Genomic DNA, 20,562 nt, shown 5'->3' on the forward strand with positions numbered 1-20,562 from the left:
AATTGGCTTGTTGATCCGCTGTACATTCACCCTGTCAGTGCGATGGCCTCCCCTCATTGCCCTGTCACTTTAAGTCGAAGTGTATTAATGGACTGTGTGGACCATTGATTCCTAATTCCTCTCGACGTTGACATCGGGGACAAATATTGCGTGGCGCCGGCGTCTTCAGGCTTATTGTAATCAGCATTGTTATTGATCGCCTGCCCGAACCCCCTAGAAGTAATCTATTTTAAATACTCTTTCAGCAAACTGCGAGGTGTTTGAGGCCTTGCTCTGATATTCTGTCTAGGCCACGAAAGAAATGGAATAAGTTGACGGAGAGTGCCTGCACTGGTACACAAAAGAAAAAGAGTGAAAGACAATGCCAAAGGAATCACAGATAAAGATATTGCGAGACTACGCTCTGTGAAATATGTCTTTCTTTGGAGTCGGGGGTGGTCTCCGGGTGGTCTCTGTCTCCGTGTGTGTCTGTCTCCCAGAGGCCAGCGGATGATGGATGATGGCGCCAAACGTCGGCGCCATCGATTTATTCTCACATTTGTCCGAGACGAGGAGGCGGAGCATTTCAACACAATGTGCCTCGCTGTGTGCCCACACACACTTATGTATGAAAAGTATTTCGGAGGCGTGGACCTTGGTTGAAATCTTTTCGTTGTCTGCCTTCCTCCCCTCGGTGTGTTTTTATTGATCGTCTTGAAAAACGGCATCCACTTGTTTAACATCCAGTCTGATACACTTCAGTCGGTCCGACCTTGCCAGCTCATCCGGCAGTTGCGGAAAGCTGTGAGCACAAAAGACGGAGGTGAGCGTGTGTCGGTGCCCATGAAGGCATGATGAAACCTCTTCGGTGAGAACAAATGTGTGGTTGCAGCTAACCCTCTGCCTCGCATGGGTTTGTGTGCGGCTGTCAAACAGACCTTGCTCCATCCAGCCCATTGAGCAACAAATTAAGGCTGCAGAGCAAAGTAGCCACTCTCTCCGCTCAAGGCTTTGTTGTTTTTCCCCCCGTCGCTCGCCTTGCTCACGGGGTGTTCATAATCAACGTTAACAAATTGGAAGGACATCTATTGTTCCACCTGCCCAGCTGTCTTGAAAATGCCCCACCGTTCTCGAGGACACGGAGGCGGCATGTCAGAAACACAATCTCTGCTATGACGGAACAAGATTACACCGCGGTCGGACGTGTTACGAGGAGAAGAGATTGATGTTGGACACTGAACGACACACGGAGACGCGGCCAGTCGCGGTTTGATCTTGTAGTTTTACAAGCTGCTCTGTCCAGATACTGCAGGGAGAAAGATGTCCTTTCACCTGCATTCATATTTCACTATATCACTTTAATATCTGGTGTTGGCAGCTTTTCAAATATATGTTTCAGCATGCAGGAATCAGGACGCATTGTAGCAATCTGTTAACACTATAATCTACTTAAAGCACGCAATAATGTTAGTTTTACATATTTCAGTCATTCTTTTCACATTGATCGTAACATTTCAGAAGGATTTATAAAGTGAAATATCATACTGCTTCATGTTGGCATCATTGTTTGCAAGGATTATTTATGATTCTAATTGTTTTCATGCATAAGTTCATATTAATTGTAGTTAAAATGTATTATTATACTAATTAAGATAACATATATGCAATAGGAGCACACAACAAATAGGTTAAATTTGTAATCACATTATAATGCATAACAGTTATTATAATGCAATATAAAGAGATAACAACTATGGGAATGTTAAAAGTACAGTATTTAAAGTTAAAGTATTGAAGTATTATGATTTTGACCCAATAAGGTTCTATCATTTGTGTTGATGGTTACTATGAATATTTGTGTTTGTCTATAACTATAACATGCAGTTCTATAGCAGATCTAAACTCACAAGTATGTTATGTGTCATAGCAAGTGTTACCACATATCTAATAAGGACTTGTCTGCCACTGGATGCTCTGCATGTTGACGTGTTCTGCCTCTCAAAAACCTTTGAGTTTTTTCTGGTCTCTTCTTTAGAGCTGCGACTCAAGAGTTTCACGTGTCAAAAGTTAGAGTTTCTGACTTTCTGACATCTCTGCCGTGCCATGAGAACCGCCTCACATTCTCTGTATCATTTATGGGGCACGATAACGATGAAAGATGGAATCTAAATGTCCGCGTGGGCGTGCGGTTAATGACGAGGACAGTTATGACAATAATTTGACGTTAAGGCTGACATTTAGCGCATCGACGATCTCAGACCGGGATATGAAATGATAGACGGCCTCATTACAGTCCCCTCACCTTTTCTCCTTCCCTCTCTCAGGGGATGATGTACCTGGAGGAGAGGAGGCTGGTCCACAGAGACCTGGCAGCCCGCAATGTGCTGGTGAAGTCGCCCAATCACATCAAGATCACCGACTTCGGCCTGGCGCGGCTGCTGGACGCCGACGAGAAGGAGTACAACGCAGACGGGGGCAAGGTTGGTGTAAGTGGAGGCGTGAGCATGCTCTTTGTGTGTGCGTGCGTGTGTGTGTGTGTGTGTGTGTGTGTGTGTGTGTGTGTGTGTGTGTGTGTGTGTGTGTGTGTGTGTGTGTGTGTGTGTGTGTGTGTGTGTGTGTGTGTGTGTGTGTGTGTGTGTGTGTGTGTGTGTGTGTGTGTGTGTGTGTGTGTGTGTGTGTGTGTGTGTGTGTGTGTGTGTGTGTGTGTGTGTGTGTGTGTGTGTGTGTGTGTGTGTGTGTGTGTGTGTGTGTGTGTGTGTGTGTGTGTGTGTGTGTGTGTGTGTGTGTGTGTGTGTGTGCTGGTGACTAGGGAGGTTTTTTTTAAGTGCTAAGTATATACAAGGTATTACAAATATATATTGCGGTCCTTTTGTTAAGATACAGACAATTTCTTTGCATAAGCAGTTGAATATAGATAAGCACATTTCCCATTATATTTGTATGTTTACATTTTAATTCAATGTAATAGTTTGCCTTAGAGAGGCACACATTAAAAACACAACATATGTTTTTTCTTTAATCTTAGATCCAACTACTCAAATAATTATGTTAGCAGAAGCAGTACCTCCACAATGTATATTTTATATTCATGCTCTTATTTCCACTCTTATCATAATGTTAATTGTTCTCGGCACAGAGCTTTAAGAGTATGTCTACACTGGGACAGCTAAATGAATACAAAATAAAATAAATACATGTTCTCTCTTGGCAGGCATTTTCTCACCTGACCTTAAGCACAGAGATATCTCTAAAAGTGCTCAGTAAACAGTCCCCTCTAACACTGTAATACAACCATTAACACAATATATGTATATTTTATTAACATGTATGTATGTCTCATTGCAAAAACTAAGTATTCATTTGAAATACGTTCTTGTCTACCAAGTATAAATGGAGAAAGGAAGAACAATGTGTACATATGTATTTTCCTATTTCCCATTGGGTGTTTTCAGCCCAGATATCCTAATTGTTTACCAAGCAGAGAAAGTCTGTTGGTCGAGCGCAGTCTGGTGAACTCTCCCGGATAAAGCTCCTGGAAACAATCCATCCAAACAAATAACAGCGCCACACTTTCCAATCACTTTGTTTTGTTTGGGGACCGAGACGACATTAATCAGAAGCCCCTTCTTGTTCCCTCGCTCGAGACTTGCTTTGCAAATTGTCCTGATCAACTCCCTTTATTAAATTGGCTTGTTCATTTGCTGCATCTATCGAGCCGGGGGTAGTTGAATTTGAAGCGAGTGAAACATATTTAATAAGTGAAAAAGGGTGGGAGATGCAAAGCATTTCCTTCCCCCTCTTCCTGATCGTTCTCCCTGAAGAGAAGACACGTCGAAGGCGGGGCTTCATTCTAAATGACCCACCGTGTGCAAAAGCCCAGATAATTGCCTTGTTCAGTGGAATCTACATCTACAGGAATCCCCTCCCTCCAGTCAATATGGAGGTCATATGTTGGTTGGGATATGGCGATGTGTGCCGCTGCCCTTGTGAGGAATGTCAAAGGGCTCGTTGTATTACTATTTCACACCGTGGAGATAATGTGAGGCCAATGCAAAGAAAAGTACGCCCACTATTGATGATCCCAGGGTTGGACTGGAGCGAATCAATCCCAGCAAAATATGCTTGTCGATTTTCCGATATCTCACAAACGCTGGATTAAAAGATAGGTCAGCTGTTGAGCCGAATATTGGAAATAATGGAAGATTGTCAGGTCTGTCTTTTTCAATATTAAAATGTTTGTGTCTGTATTTCTCTCTCCTCAGATGCCCATTAAATGGATGGCTCTGGAATGCATCCACTACAGGAAGTTCACCCATCAGAGTGACGTGTGGAGTTATGGTGGGTCCTCCTTGTTGTGTCCTCGTTTTCTTCATTTCCATTTTGCCCCTTTTTCTTTCTTCTAATATCGTTTCTCCATCTTTCCTGTTTCCTTTCCCCCTACGGCCTCCAGGAGTGACCATCTGGGAGCTGATGACGTTCGGAGGCAAACCGTACGACGGCATCCCCACGAGAGAAATCCCCGACATCCTGGAGAAAGGGGAGCGTCTGCCGCAGCCGCCAATTTGCACCATCGATGTCTACATGGTCATGGTGAAATGTGAGGACACGCACACGACGTAATAACGCATACAGACACTCACAAACAAGATGCAAAACATGGTTCATGCGATACGACAGAGAGGTATCAATCTTTTCATCTGTCTCACTGCAAGAAAGAACATGGTACTATTTCTTCAAGGAGAGACACTCTATCAACTATCCATTTTGAGGGTTGGGCTATTTTGACATACAAAAGTAAAAATAGTGGACATTGCGCCATTTGCTCGGACCCAGCCCATTTTCAATCTCAACTTATATTTCGAGCTCATGTTGCCATGACGACACAATAACTCACAAGCTGAGATGCTCACAGTTCAGTCCCAATTCAAATTCTGTCTCAATCATAAGCAGTTACAAAGTCATTTCATGTTTTGTATTACAAAATCTATCTTAGCATAGATCAGGGGTTTTCAAAGTGTGGGAAGGTGAGCCTCCCCTCAGGGAACATTGTTGTTGTTGTTGTTGTTGTTGTTGTTGCTATAATGCAGGGGTATCAATAGCTTTTCAAAGAGGTCCAGTAAGAGAACATATCGTTAAATGCTCTGTTTTCGCTGTCTACCTTTCTCTCTTCTGAGCACGCTGTTTGAAATGACTCTCCTCTTGTCTCGTCTCTGTGTGTGTGGTTGAATCTATCGTACTGATTGTGCGTACAGGAATAAACGCAGGTCCTCCTCTGGCTGCAGCCTTGACCGGCACTAGCTTTTGTGTCAATGCAGAAAACCCGCACTCACACATGGAGGTGGAGGCAGGGGCGGACTGGGACTAAAACTCAGCCCTGGAATCTCACCCAGTCCAGTCCACGCTAGTGAACTGTCAACGGGGGGGGTGGGGAGCCTCGCTGCGTGGAAACGGCCTGCTGAATGGACCTCTGTTGCCTGTCAGCGTCACTTAAATTATGCCGTTTAAAAAAATAAAGGGCGGTGCCGGCCGTCAGCGAACCGAGCCGGCCGTTCTGTGATTCTCCAGAACACACAGATGGCCAGTCCGCCCCTGGGTGGAGGTGAAGGGAATGAGCACTTTTACAGCCTTTCTGTCGAGGTGGGGGAACTCGGTCTCCACAGACAGCCAAAAGTGTGCACGTGACATTTACTGGTCTTTTTCTCGTAATGTTTTTCTCAAGCTGCGCCTCCCCTGAATCTCTCTGGCGCCCCACCAGGGAGGCCCGCCTCACACTTTGAAAACCGCTGACATAGATGCGTTAAAGGGTTAAAGGCAATGTTTCCGAACAACACTCTAACTCAATGAGTTTTGTGGCGCACATAATCTTATTCTTAAATTCTCACCACTCCAACTCAGCTTTGAGGTGTCACCGATGAGTTGTCTGCTTATCTGAGCTTTGGGGCTCCCATTGGAAGAGAAGCGGGTATGTAAAGAGGAGAGAGGAGGAAACAATTCTGAAAACTGGCTGCTTTATGGTCTGCAACATCTTTGTCGGTGTCATCCTCCATCTGGACGACTGCACCTCCCCCCCAGCCGTAGCCCCCGAACTCATCCAAAAACCCACTTTTTATTCATCCGTCACAAATTCTCCCATCTTCCCCTGGCTGGATTCTGGTTCTGGTGAACATGGCTATAGAGGGATCCGCCCCTCCCATATTTCCAGGAAATGCTCCAGGCGTGCGTGCCAATCCATGCTATTAGATCTGCCAGCTATCGGCTGCTTGGCTCTCCGTTTCCTCCACACTGAACCCAACTTTGGTGGGGTAGATTTCAGTCACTTCCGGCTGGTCGACGTAAAATCAACTTTATGACTTGTTTTCCCTTGTTTTTAAGTTATTTTTAATTGGACACATATTGTATCCGTTCTACTTGAACTTGAAATGAAACTTTTAAATTCTGCTGGAGCATTATAAAATGCCAAATGTGTTGAAAGACATCATGCGATCCAGCTTGGAGATCCATATCAAAGCCTATTCCCCTGACGGAAAAATGTTAATCCGATCCGAAATGTCATAATATCCAGTTTTTCTTTTTCCAAATGGAAACAGTCAGGCCGATGGCGTTTGACAGCACAGAAGCAGGCCCTGCAGCCATTTACCCTAATAACAACGCCAACTCATTCCTCCCGCAAGAGGAGAATAAATGTTATGTGCTATGTTAAATGTCTGAACAATTATGATTCAAATGCTGAGGTTACAACTTACAGGGATTCCCTTAACTTAACATGCTTTAGGGCTCCCACGTGTTCCTGATTTATTTGTAATATTCAAGCCTGGGAGCTGATATCAATCATGTTCCTTTCGCTGTCATTTTTACCCACTTCTATACAGGTTAATATTTTAAAGCACGTACACATAGGTGAAATTATTTAAAGGGGATTTACTTAAGTATTGTGGTTAAGTACATTTTGTTTAGGTTGGTTTGTTCTTTGGCACTTTACATTACCTGAGCATTTTCATTTTCTGCTACTTACTTTATACTCAACCACATTTATTTAACCACTTAATTACAAGTAAAACAACAATAACCACCTATACCAGTGGTTCTCAACCTGTGGTACGCGTACCACTGGTGGTACGCCAGCTCCCGTGGAGGAATCTAAAATATAACAAATGTCTTTACATTTTATTTAACCAGATGAAAACAGTGAGACAACATGTCATTTACAACGCTGACCTGGCCAAGAAGGCAGCAACGGTTCTTACACATAACACAGACGTAAAAAATACTGAAAACACAACTAAGTAAACAAAAGACGAAAAGCAGTCACGACATTGTGCACATTTAGGACAGTAAGAAAGGTACACTACTTATTTCTGCAAGAGCAGCTAGTGGTAAGGACCTCAGACAATTTCATTTAAAATAGACTATAGGGACAAGTGCCATCAGTTTGAGGCTTGATTGAATAACATTAATTAAAAAATAAATCATACTATCAAAATACTACAACGAATGAAAATAAGCTTGAGATAATTGAAACTGTGGTTTAAATAAGTTCTAATTGGCTATTGTTGTTTTTAGATTTAGAAACTAATTTAAAGCGTATTAGCGTTGCTAATGACGACCATACTACCCGCGAACGATTAGCGAACGTTGCAAGTAAGCTAAAGAAAGAAGAAAGCTGAATGATGTTAAAAACGTGGTTCAAAACGGGAGGTATTCAGAAGAATTGGAATCAGAATCAGAAACAGGTTTATTGCCAGGTAGGTTCGCACCTACTAGGATGACTTGATGTCACGGCGCATACATAAAATATAAAAAAACAAGAAATCTAATATCTAAACAAATATTTTACAATCAATCAATCAATCAATCAATCAATCAATCAATCAATCAATGTTTATTTATATAGCCCAATATCACAAATGTTACATTTGTCTCAGTGGACTTCACAGTGTGTACAGAATATCAGTATGACAATACGACACCCTCTGTCCTTAGACCCTCTGTCCTTAGACCCTCACATCGTACAGGAAACACTTCCGGAGAAAACCCACAGTTTAAAGGGAAAAATGGGAGAAACCTCAGGGAGAGCAACAGAGGAGGGATCCCTCTCCCAGGACGGACAGACGTGCAATAGATGCCGTGTGTAAATTGAAAAGATAATACATTTGCAACATAGGTAGACCGTAATAAAATACAGTTAAATAGCAATACAAATTAAATAAAGCCGTAATTGACATGGAAATAGAATGCTATGAATGCATTTTAGAATATAAACTATGAAATGTGAAATAAGAATATGTGCAGAAAGGAGTATGAACATTGTGTGCATTAATGTAATGCATATAGAGATGTGGCAGAGGTAAAGTGTCAGTGGGGGGGCCGGGCCTTGTTTAAGAGGCCGGTAGCGGAGGGGAAGAAAATGTTCAGGTGGCGAGAGGTCCTGGTCCCGATGGACTCCTGCCAGAGGGGAGGGGGGTGAACAGTTTGTGTCCAGGGTGGGAGGGGGTACAGAGGAGAATATTACCAGCGAAAGTGAATGAGGAGGAGGACAGTCATCAACCGAGCACAAGCGCAGGCTCCGCAAGCAACGCAAAAGTGATATGCACAGCCACAACGCTGTGATGGAGGAGAGAAGTGACTCAGGGAGAAGGCATTGGCGCAAAGAATGGAGAGAAGGCTGTGCTCATCTGCTCCTGGAAGCTTTCATTATTATTGTGGAACTGAATTCCCAATAGGACACTTTCTGTTACAATGAAGGTTGTTGCAGGGGGCCTATTCACACTTTGCTATCGGACATGACATGTGTGTACAGTGGTCATTTGTTGTGTGAGAATAAGTTATTATTTTGTTCTTTATATTCTCGTGTGTGTGTGTGTGTGTGTGTGTGTGTGTGTGTGTGTGTGTGTGTGTGTGTGTGTGTGTGTGTGTGTGTGTGTGTGTGTGTGTGTGTGTGTGTGTGTGTGTGTGTGTGTGTGTGTGTGTGTGTGTGTGTGTGTGTGTGTGTGTGTGTGTGTGTGTGTGTGTGTGTGTGTGTGTGTGTGTGTGTGTGTGTGTGTGTGTGTGTGTGTGTGTGGGGGATCTGATATATATGGAAGCCCATTTCCGCCACTTAAAAAAATTAAAATCCCCATAAAAAGTCATAATTATGAGCCTCGTGTGGCCGCAGCCTCAATATGTGTCGCCGTTTGATGTCTATGTCTGGACCGCTGCGTAAAAAGGAGGGTTTCTGCCCCGTTACTTCTTACTTCTATAAGAATAAAACACGGAGGACGGAGATCTCTTTTTCTCCCCCTCTTCTGACAGCCCAGCAGCTGATCTCAGAGCACGCTCCCCTCTCTTGCAGGGGGGCGGGGTCAGCTGCAGCTCACAGAATCAGCCCCTGCAAAAACAGCGCTGGAAAGAGCAAATGGAGCGAAATGAGCCATGTCTGAAATGCAGGATCTGTTTGGTATTTTGAAAAAAAAACTATATTTATATAGGTATGGCCCTACAATATATTAATAATAATAATTCCTTACATATATTATAGCGCTTTTCCAGATGCTCAAAGCGCTTTACAAATACACATTACACATATTTTTTATACATGCAATGGTCACTGTGGACAATACCCACAGGAGCAAGTTCAGGTTTTACAGACTTGTAAATATAGATAAATATTGTAGATATTGTTCAAATATAGCATGATATGTCCCCTTTAACATTGGTCATATGGTGGTACTTGGAGAGCCAATTATTTTCTCAGGTGGTACTTTGTGTAAAAAGGTTGAGAACCACTGACCTCTATAATACACTGTGACCACTTTTACCTGTTCCCAATGATGTTGTACTTTTACTAAGGTAACATTTTGATTTCTTGCCTTTTAATTGCAACTTTAAAAAAATATTTTTGGGCAAGAGAGTGCCTTTATGAGAGATACAGAGGTGAAACGGGCGGTCAGCTTTAACCACTGAGCTATCCTGCAGCCCTAACATAGTATTTTTAGACTTCAGTATTGCTACTTTCACTTGTAACTTATATTAACAGTGGTCAGAAATAGCCGGTGAGTCAGACCAGCAGGAGGGTCAGGCGGGGGACCTGACGCAGAGCCAAACGGAAACAATTGGCCGCATTAATTCTAATTACATGTTGACTGAGAGCCGTTGTTTGTGATTTGTTGCGCTGCCACACTGCGTGCCCCGCCGCCTCAGCGCCACCCCAATAAAGATGAAATAGAGTTTGATTGCCGGAGTAATTGCACCTCATTTAAGGTAATATGCCTGCGTGGGGGGGGCAAGCGGAAATCAGATGAACCGAGTGCAGAGGGCCAGGTGGAATGACAACACTGAAGGTCTGCGGTTCATTTGAGGAGAACTAATATAAGATCAAAACGTCCTTTTCACCGCATACATTTTAGCTTGGGGTGCATTTTTGTATCCTCTCACTGTGGTTACCGGTCAAATATAGAAACATGAAGCAATTATATCTTGCTGGTGAGATATGATACCTCCATGTCGGGTTGCTAGAGGCTGCCAGACCCCACTTCAGCCATCACTGTTGTACAATATGTAAATCAGAAACTCAGGTTGCTTTACTGCCCAATCTGAGCCGAGACACCACCTGGCCTCTCTCCACCTGCAGCGCTTTGCTGTGTTTACTGCGGCTGGGGGAGACAAAGTAGGCTGGAGATCAAAATGAGAAACACTTTACTAGTCTAGTTTAATAACTACCTCTAAGTTGCCCTTAAGCAAGGCACTTAAAAGTTTGTTTAGGTAAACATCATGCTTGCTTGCTACACTGTTTTTTTGTATTTTCTACCGGACAATTAACGCCAATTAACCATCATTTTCAATTTGTTATCGACAAATACTGTTACTGTGTGGCAGCGTCATTTTGGGACACAGCTGGAATGCACTTACAGGACTAAAAATGCAAGCTGCATTTCTACCAAAAAGTAACATTCTTGCATTAAACCGTCTTAAAATGACAAAAAAACTAAAGTAAACCATCCCATCATTCAGCCAAGTGGCGACCTTTCCCCTTTTTGTGTCGGCATTGTGGTTTTCTACCAGATCATATATTGACTATTATAAGATACCCTTTTTGGAATTTGGTAATGTGTTAGTCCATATGCAAATCATGTATGTCTTCCACTGCTAAATAAGTGTACTTCTCTCCCTCAGGCTGGATGATTGACGCAGACAGCAGGCCCAAGTTCAAGGAGCTGGCTGCTGAGTTCTGCAGAATGGCTCGGGACCCCCAGCGATACCTTGTCATCCAGGTGGGTTTACCTCACTGTCAGAGCACTCAATACAAAAGGCTTTTAAAGGGACAGTAGTAATATCAGAGTGAACATATTTCCATCTTCTGAGATATTTTGTGGTGCTTTTTTGTGCATTATAGAATCTGATGTTGTCGCTTACATGGTTTCACTTTTCTACTTTTCAGGGGGATGACCGCATGAAGCTCCCCAGCCCCAATGACAGCAAGTTCTTCCAGAGCCTTCTGGATGAAGAGGACCTGAACGACCTGATGGATGCCGACGAGTATCTGGTGCCTCAAGGCTTCAACATGCCTCCTCCGTCATACACAAGCAGGCCTCGCGTCGACTCAAACAGAGTAAGCACACCAATATGTCAATTGCAACATTTTCGTCACCTAAACAAATATTTTTTTCAGTTTGTTCAACCAGTTTAATATATATGATAACAAAACCTTGTGTGTTCTGATTTAACATCAAAGCATAACTTATTTTTTCTTTCTCTTTGAAAACAACTCACTGTCCTCCATACGTGGTCAAGGTGGTTGAGAACTTTGAATACACTGATGATTTTCCTCCACTAATGGCCCACCTCCATCATTTCCAACCCAGCGTGTGTGGCTTACACCTGGGCTCTTTACACGCTAGCCGCCTAGGCCCCAGGTTTCATTACTCAAAGCTGCAGTAGCAAATAGCAGAAGCTCTCTTAAAATGCCACCGCCGTTTACGAATAGATAATCAGCGCCGGCTCGGGTGTTTGCTCTGCGGCCCAAGGCTCTGCATCGTATGCACCTTTACCCCTGTGACCTAGCAGTTTGCCGGCGGGACTTTGTTCCCTGACGAACACACCCGAAGGAGACACGCAAAGTAATCCTTCCAAGGTTTGCAATTCAAGGTCAACATCCCTATCTTGAATTGGAACTCTTTTGATTAGGCAGTCAAAAGCCCTTCCATGCCCACACAGGGAATGTAAGCCATTGTTCAAATCCATCGGCTGGCTGACTTCGCCACGGGAAGTTAGTTATTCAGGTTGCGCCGCCGCAGTCCAATACAGACGCTTATCTAATCTGGGCTGATTTGATCTCACGCTCATACTTGAAAAGAGGAGCAGATAATGACTGGCTTTGAAGAAGGGATGAACAGAGAAGTTTGGAGGTGGGGGAAGTTGATTGCAATGGAGGGCAGACAGTGGGAGTAAGTGCACGGTTATAACCTCGGGACGTTTCTTTGTTTTCCTCTGTTGTGTTTTGTAGCGCTGCTTCCTGTAATTGCTGCTGTAGCGCGAGCAGTTGGCAAGAGCGGCGAGGAGAAGGCCTGGGTTACACAGCCTGCGGCGATCCAGCACAGCAACACACGAAGCCCTTTGCTTCACATGTCGTGTTTTGTATTTTCTTGTGGGTTTTTTTATTCTTTTTTGAGGTTCAGGTGTTTGCATGCAAGCTCTGCCTGGCTGCCCTTGCAGTCCCTTAAGGCTGATGACTACATTTGCAGAACTTTGTTGGAGAATGTTCCCTTCTACAGGCATCTGCACAGGTTAAAAGTCTCACTTCCTTTGCCGCAGGTGGCATCCATCTGGCTTAAACTCACTCCAACTTGTTGGTGTGTTTGTTGTGATTCAATTGAACCTTAGACATCTTCAGTTGGTTTTTAATCTTTTATCACCAAAAAGAATGGAAGCAGAACAAAGATAACAGTATTTTTCTTCTCTACCTGCAACCCATGTTTGCCACAGAACCAGTTTGGCTATCGAGACGGGGGTCCACTCCCTGCAGAGGGCTCTGTGGCAGGGGCCCAAGCCGCCATGAGCCAGGAAGCAACAGGTGGACCGGGTCCCGCCCCGGAGGACCAGCGCTGTAACGGCAGCCTGCATAAGAAGAGCCTGAGCCAGGGAGAGGACAGTGGGGGGCAGAGGTACAGCGCAGACCCCACCATCTTCTTGGGGGAGAGGGCACCAAGAGGGGACACTGATGAGGACGGATACATGACACCCATGAAGGACAAGAGCTCTTCAGGTAACGCAACACAAATCATTTTCTAAAGCACTTACAAACATTTAAATAGGTGTTCTGCAATAACCGTCCCTAACCTATTATCATTTCTTACAAATGTATAAAACACCATGATATCAAAGTTGCGCACACAATTCAAACGTCCTGTTTGTACTACAAATGGTTCCCCTGTTCTGTCACGTCTTTGTTCATTCACATCGTAAGTACACTCGTGTAGTATATTCTGCCTGTTCACTCCATTGATTACAATTCCTACCCAGTTTGCTTCCACGCTGTATGTCAGCTACTACAGAGTCATGTTTTGCCTTTGATCATAATTCTGTCCATCAGTTTCGCTCTCGCGCTTCCGTCTTTGATTCTCGAGCAGCACAAAATATAACAAAGCCCGTAGCCGAATGCATGTGATGCAATGTCAAGGAGCGGAAGAGTGGGCAAAATCAATAGGTTTCGCACCCTACTATTATAGCGCTTGGAAGCCGTGAAGAGGGGTCATTCGCTGGCATGTTCACCCCCAGCAGATGGAGTTTCCCGTGCCAAAGAACTGCTGGCATGTTGCCCGTCTGCTCCTGAGTGGCTGCCGTTATCGCCATTATCATCTCCATCTTCCACCCTCATTAGCGAGTGATCTCTTTCTCGTGCTCTCTTTCAATTTCCAATGCTTATGTTTCCTTTTCTATCGATTTGACTTCTGTTGATCTTGTTGTCTTATTCTATCCTAAACTCCTTTTTTCTCTTCTTCTTTCCTACCCTCCCCTCTCCTCCTTTGATCTGTGCTACAGAGTATCTGAATCCCATTGAAGAAAACCCGTTTGTCACGCGACGTAAGAACGGCGAGATCCACGCCTTGGACAACCCCGGCTACCACAGCACGCCCAACAGCCAGCCCACAGGAGAGGACGAGTACATCAACGAGCCGCTGTACCTCAACACCTTCCACAGCCCCGCTGATCTGGGCCTGGAAGCTCTGAGGAGAAATGGTCTGCCCCTACCCGTCCATCCCACTTGCTCTATTGCTTCTTCAGGCTCCCACCTCCCGCTTACAATCCAAACCAGCCTGCCCCACTACCCCCTCCCCACGGCCCTGCCCTCACCATCTGGCCTGCCTTGCCACCACGGCCCAGCGACCCACATCCTCCACACCCACCACCCCATCAAACCCGCAGGAAATCCCGGCGGCGGTATGGTCAGCCAAACAGGAACTTCTGCCCAGGCCCAGGTGTGCCAATCTGGCGCCTTGTCCACTTCGGCCACCATCGGGCACGGCAACCTGCCAGCCTACCAGATCCACGCCACCTCGCACCCAGCTAGCTTGCTGAAGCACGGACAGACAACGGGTAAACTCAGCGGGAAGAAGCTGAAGGTGACCTTTGACAATCCGGAATACTGGCAGCACAGCTTGCCTCCCAAATCGTCCAACCAGGCGATCCCGGAGGGTGCACAGGGCGGTTCCACCAACGCCAAGCTCTTCTATAAGCAGAACGGACACATACGGCCGGCAGTAGCTGAAAACCCTGAATACATGTCGGACTTTTCCCTGAAGTCCGGCACCGTCTTGCCGCCTCCACCCTACCGGCAGCGGAACACTGTGGTCTAAATCGTTCTATTTGACCAACGTTCCTCAATGTGACTGTAGCCTCCAGCAACCCAGACATCCTCTCCGGTTCCACTGTCCCATCAACGGGGAGCGGCGACAACCAGCCCCCAATTGTTTTCAAACAACGTGCCATCTGCTGTAGATTGTAGTGACATCCGGAGGAGGTGGACCAAACCGAGCCAAGCAGACCCACGCACCTTCACTATATCCAATCCAGTCCATTTCTGTCCTGTAGATAGAGACTGCGCTCCATTTCAGTGAGAACGGGAAGGACACATGACTGTCACAAAGCAGTGGATGTGCTGTGTTGTCCCAGCACAATATGACTACAGTGGCGTCAACAAAGATGGACCTGAACCCACTGCCAGCCATTGTGGAGTCAGCTCCAACAAAGGAAGGAAGACGTTGTATTATCTCGTCTGGGGTGGACAATACGCTTCGATGGGTTTGTGAGAGAAGCACACAGAAAGAGCAAAGACAGTCGGTTGGATGTTAAGATATCTTGTTCTGTGAATGACCTTGTAGAGTGAGGACAAATATTGAAAGGGTTGTGTCAGGACTTCCAGCTTCATGAAAGCTGATCAATCATATTCAATCATTTTGCCCATAGGATTATACCATACAGTTCTCAAATTCTCCATCAAATATGTGAAACTCATCTTTCTGCTGTTAGTGTGATACTGTGACGGCCCGAACTGCAGTGACCGCTCCTTCCACGTGTGAAGTTCGACCTTGGACTTGCCTGGAAATACACAGGGCAACTGCTGTTTTGTTGTTTTTGCTGTCTACTTGGAAAAGCTGTGCGAAAACAGCCTTTTTCCGAGCCAACGGGAATAAGGGAAGAAATACACTGTAAACATTTTTATAGACACTGATTACAGTGTTGACACAATGGATTTGTATACACTGGTTTTCCCATTCAGACCAGGATGCTAACGTAGATGTGTAAAGAATGTCATGCCATGAGAGCATAGACTCCTGAATCTGCTGAATAACCAACCACAAAGCAGCCACACTGAGAACGGTGAGACACGGTGAGAGAAGGAGCTAAACAGATCTTGAGGGGAGGGAAAGTTCTTACAAGCGGCCTAATGAAGACCTCAAGGAATGAAAGAGACAGCACCAGCCGAGCACAGACAACTGGACTACTTTTTGTGTGTGTTTGTGTCAGTGTGAATGGACCTAGTATGTGTGCTCACATGTTATCTGTAGAAAAAGAGTTGCGGTCGAAGTCGGTTGACAGGTTCAGTGCTGCTGCGAACAAACCCGTCGCTGGTCAAACATCGAAGGTTTCCCCCATCTGCAGTCAAGTAGAAAACGTTTTAAGAATGGCGATATGTAAGTCTTCAGTCCTGATTGGTTTAGAATTCCTATTTAAGTTCAGAGTCTTTGGATACAGGAGCTTAAAGTGTTGGCATAGTTCCATATGTTGTGCGTTTACAATGGAAAGAAGTGAAATGGCACGGTGACAGAGTGGTGCCGTGACGAGTCCTAAAACCCGGAAGTGAGTTAGCATTTTACCACGACCGGTTCCCTCGTCTCAGAGCCAATGGGATTCCTCCATAGGGTTTTGGAAAAGAGCTGGAAATAAGGTCTGTGGTTGAGACACATTTAAGAGGCGGATCACGCTTTGTTCTACGACATTAAATACATCAGCAGTGGTGATGTTTGAAGAGAGAAAAACGATGGTTGTTAACAAGTGGCTGAATAGGACTACAGAAGTCGTCGAGGCCGTTGTACGTCATTACGCCGAACACGTAAACACTCCTCTAAGTCTGGTTGCCCTGTTCTGCTTGAAAGCAAGTCCCTGCCTCCTGAAGCTGTTAAAACAAACGCTTCAACTCGTTCCATTTAGAATCTGTATGTTTGAATATGGATCTGAAGTCGGCGTGACGTTGAAGCCTGCTGTAGTTCCTTTATAGCATAACGTTAGCATTTTGCTTCTGGCGATTCGATTTACGATTAGGAAATGATAAAAGTAGGATAGACATGTGGAGATTATCCGGCTGAACAAAACGTGCATTTATCAAACAGGTTCGTTTTCCACAGATCTTATTTCGAGCTATTTTCCAAAATCCTATGGAGAAATCCCGTTGCTTTTTTGTGGAGGGAAGCCATGCGCAGCTTACTTCTGGGTAAATACGTCATCCCTGCACCACTCTATACAAGCAAATATAATGGCTGACCCATTGACTTCCGTTCTATGCGAGAGTAGGGGTGAAAAAACATTCGCTTCTGATTACAAGCATATCTGCACCGTCACTTCTTTTGAGCTCAACTTTTGACACCTTTATGGTGACCGTGCCCTAACACAACATTCTTTCTGATGTTCTTTTCCATCGACACCCAGTTCCTAATACTGCAAATGTTTTATATCAATATTACAATACCTTCATCGGTGGGCCATTGGCTCTATAACCATGTTGATATGTATTTGACATTAGATGGAGACTTACCAGATATTTATTTCGACAGTCAAAGAATGCCCTTTTTATGAAGTCATCATGAAGATATCCAGACAATGATATTTTGGAATCAATACTATATGAACCCAATTTCTGTGGGACAGGGTAGGTAAATGTTATCTTCTTGGTTGCTGTCCAAGGTTATTTTTCCACCGTAGTTTCTTGGCATGTCACCTGACACCGATTTACAATGACTTATATTGGAAGAGATTGGATCGTTTTTTTGAACACCGCATTAGTAGTCAACTGTTGGACAATGATTTTCATTCTGGATCTATTATAAGTCCAGAGTGACACCATAGTGTTTATCCACGCTAAGGTTTACTCAACCATAGACAACTGATCGCGCCTTTACTCTCCAGAGAATAGTTCCCGCCCTCACGAGTGATGCCTCTGCATGCAAACTGCCAGTCAATGCTGCTAAAAGCGCTGGAGTTACAGCCATTATTTCTTCCGCCAAGCCATAGAGTAGAGACCTGTGGGTGGGAGAACACCACACAGCTTGCCAAACTACAAAGATCACGAGGACAATTGTGTAATGATAGTTTTCCTCAGAGGGCCTCATCATCTTAGTTGAATCAATACGACAAATATTTTTCTTTTTTTAGCCATCATATGTTGGCCATGTTTAACGTCTGTGGTAGAACCCTGCCTAAGCTTTTATTTGATTTGTGTAGGATATTTATTTAGTGTATTTTAATGTCTGCTCCCGTGTGAAAGTGTTAGTCTGAGTAAGCTGTACATGTTTGTCCTCCCCATGGAGCACTTTGATCAAACCCGCGGGTAGAAAGAAAGGACTTCCACCCCTCGTTACTGAAAAATTCAACTTGTTTATCTGGTTTTTACCACTTCAGAAAGCTTTAGCGAAAAGTCAGAGGAAGGTGCCGGGAGTTCACGGAGAAAACGCTATTAAGGTGGTACTGACCAGCTTCAAGAATGTCCTCGCTTTTTTCTTCTCTTCTTTGCTTCAAACAGTATTTCTAATGCTGCTTTGATGATATCATGGTTATTTGATGAAGGAGTATTTTGTAGTCCTAATGGAGCTCTAATTTAAGGAAATAGAGGCAACATTTAATATCAATGTGAAATATTTATGCCGTGTTTGGGTTTGTTTATACATACTGAGCGATGGAAGCAGAATCTGGGTTTCAATAAGAGGAAATGGGGGTAAAAAAGAGAAACGCACGCCTTGATTTCTGTCTTGTTTGGCCTGAATTACAGACTCAAACTATGAGACCAGATTAGACTGAAAGACAGGCCTCACGTGTTCTCGAGAGCACTTGAAAGTATCCGAGAGCCTTTACTTTGAATTAAATCTTCTCAAGAGTATTGCCACTAAAGGAAGACAAATACCTGATCTTCTTATTGTTGTCATCGGAAAGGCCTTTGTGATGTCTTTAAAAGTAACACAATTTGTGTTGCTCTTTGTGGAAGCAATCATCTTTCCTCTCTGCCGACTAATATCTCATCTCGCCTTTGGCATTGGACTGTGCTACCTGCTGCTATTTGACTCGGCCCATAAACACTCGTGTGGCTCATGGCAGTTCAAGAACATCCACGGCGCTGATGTTTTAAGACTGACCACTTTTTTGATTTAACACTGTCTACTGTTTCTTTGGAGCCACGGTGCGGAGGCATGTAGCCACGTTGTACTGAAGTGAATCCTTCTATATTTCACCCATACATGCTGAGTCTAGTATAGTCTATGTATAGTACGATATCACCTTGCATGGTACCCAAAGTGAGTGTTTTACTGCCTCCACCTTTGTATCTCTCCATTGACGACAGTATTATATTGAAATGGGAGAAAATACCCACATTTTTGTATGAAATTCAGTAGCACAAACTGGGAATCATTATTTCTGAATCGTTCATGGGATTTGTGTTGTGTATATTACTCCTTTTAATAGTGGTTTTCCATGTTATTGAGGATTTCTTCAAGGACCTTTTTGTGTTTTTACCTGCGCATTATTGAACACGTCTGTCATTGCGGTTCCTTCTGTCCTTCATTGCACAACTCATCGATTTCATGTCCCTGTGTTTTAAATTATCAGATCCGTATACATGTACAGAATCTCTGGGGTTTCCTCCGAACCTTATCTAACACACTTCAACAACAACAAAATGTGAATAGTATTTTTATAAAGCACTGAAACGGGCGACGTTGCGAATTTGTAAATATGGAGGCAATGCTTTGAATTTGTATGGTCTTCTCTCCTACTGCTGTTTTTCTCCCGCTTATAACAACTTGTACAGAAAGAGCCGTACATATTTGCTTTATGTAAGTGTAGCTTTTGACTAATGGGGATTTGATTTTTAAAAAGTGCTTGTTGACCCTTTTTTCTCATGTGGAAACTCTTGTGAAGCCCCTTTTTATTCCCGAGCGCTGTGGCTGTCCTCTTGTAAAGTTTCAGTTGTAAGTGTTTAAAAGTAGGAATGGTGGAAGGGGGGGGGTGACATGTTTCGCTTCCCCATGCCTGCCACATTTCATTTGTCACTCAGTGATGGGAACAAGCGAACATTACAGTATTTTCCTCTTTATCTCCCCCTTTATATTTCCTGTAAACCTGAAACCAGTGCTGCCAACCAACCCAGATAAACTGTGTTACCTTCTCTGCTACTGAGCCGCGTCCCCCCCCCTTAAAAGGCAAAGCACAGCCCCCTACATTTCTGATTTGTTTTGCATGCTTTTAGAGGAGACAACGTAGAGAGAAAAGCATTCGGAGTAACTCGCCGACTGTTAGCTTCCCCGTGTCCCTTTATCTCCCCGCGACTATCTCCCAGAGTTATTTGAAACCATACCCAAAGCTTTATATCATAGAAAATACCGTTCCTCATGTTTGTTACATGAATCTGTCAAAAGTATATTTTTAATTTAATATAAATAAAGATTGATTCAGTATATGTTGCCGTGGTCTGTCGGTGCTTTTTTCTGTGTGTCTTGCAGCTGGAAAACAACATCACATGCTCGGGTTTACTTGAGGTGAACACACACATTTGCAAGTTTTTCTAACATACTTTTGTAAATAAAAATTCCTTTGGATGGTCTGCCTATAAATATTTTATTATTTAGAGTATTTGTATCTTTTCAACAGCTTATTAGTTGAGTCACAACCAACTGTTTGGCTTTGACTGTAGATTTCAAATAATCTATTAATAATTCATAATAATATATTTAATATTTAATTATTTAATCTATATCTGACAATTCACACGATTGACAGCTCGCAAATAGGTTATTTGATCTTGAACTACTTATTTTTGGGTCAGCAACATGCAAAATGCAGTTT

General features: G+C 43.9%; 1 protein-coding gene across 1 annotated transcript in view; it reads left to right on the plus strand.

Moving 5' to 3' along the window:
• The window catches only part of LOC117460614 (receptor tyrosine-protein kinase erbB-4-like), a 116,897-nt gene extending 96,721 nt beyond the window's left edge, over window positions 1-20,176 (plus strand). Inside the window, exons 20-26 of the mRNA XM_071205056.1 lie at window positions 2,304-2,459; window positions 4,242-4,317; window positions 4,430-4,576; window positions 11,128-11,225; window positions 11,393-11,563; window positions 12,937-13,216; window positions 13,993-20,176. Coding sequence (XP_071061157.1) covers window positions 2,304-2,459; window positions 4,242-4,317; window positions 4,430-4,576; window positions 11,128-11,225; window positions 11,393-11,563; window positions 12,937-13,216; window positions 13,993-14,807 — 1,743 coding nt within the window. The 3' untranslated portion in view covers window positions 14,808-20,176. The remainder of the gene's footprint in view (window positions 1-2,303; window positions 2,460-4,241; window positions 4,318-4,429; window positions 4,577-11,127; window positions 11,226-11,392; window positions 11,564-12,936; window positions 13,217-13,992) is intronic.
• The last annotated feature ends 386 nt before the right edge of the window (window positions 20,177-20,562 follow it).

Source organism: Pseudochaenichthys georgianus, chromosome 2, assembly GCF_902827115.2.
Source record: "Pseudochaenichthys georgianus chromosome 2, fPseGeo1.2, whole genome shotgun sequence".
Classification (NCBI taxonomy): Eukaryota; Metazoa; Chordata; class Actinopteri; order Perciformes; family Channichthyidae; genus Pseudochaenichthys; species Pseudochaenichthys georgianus.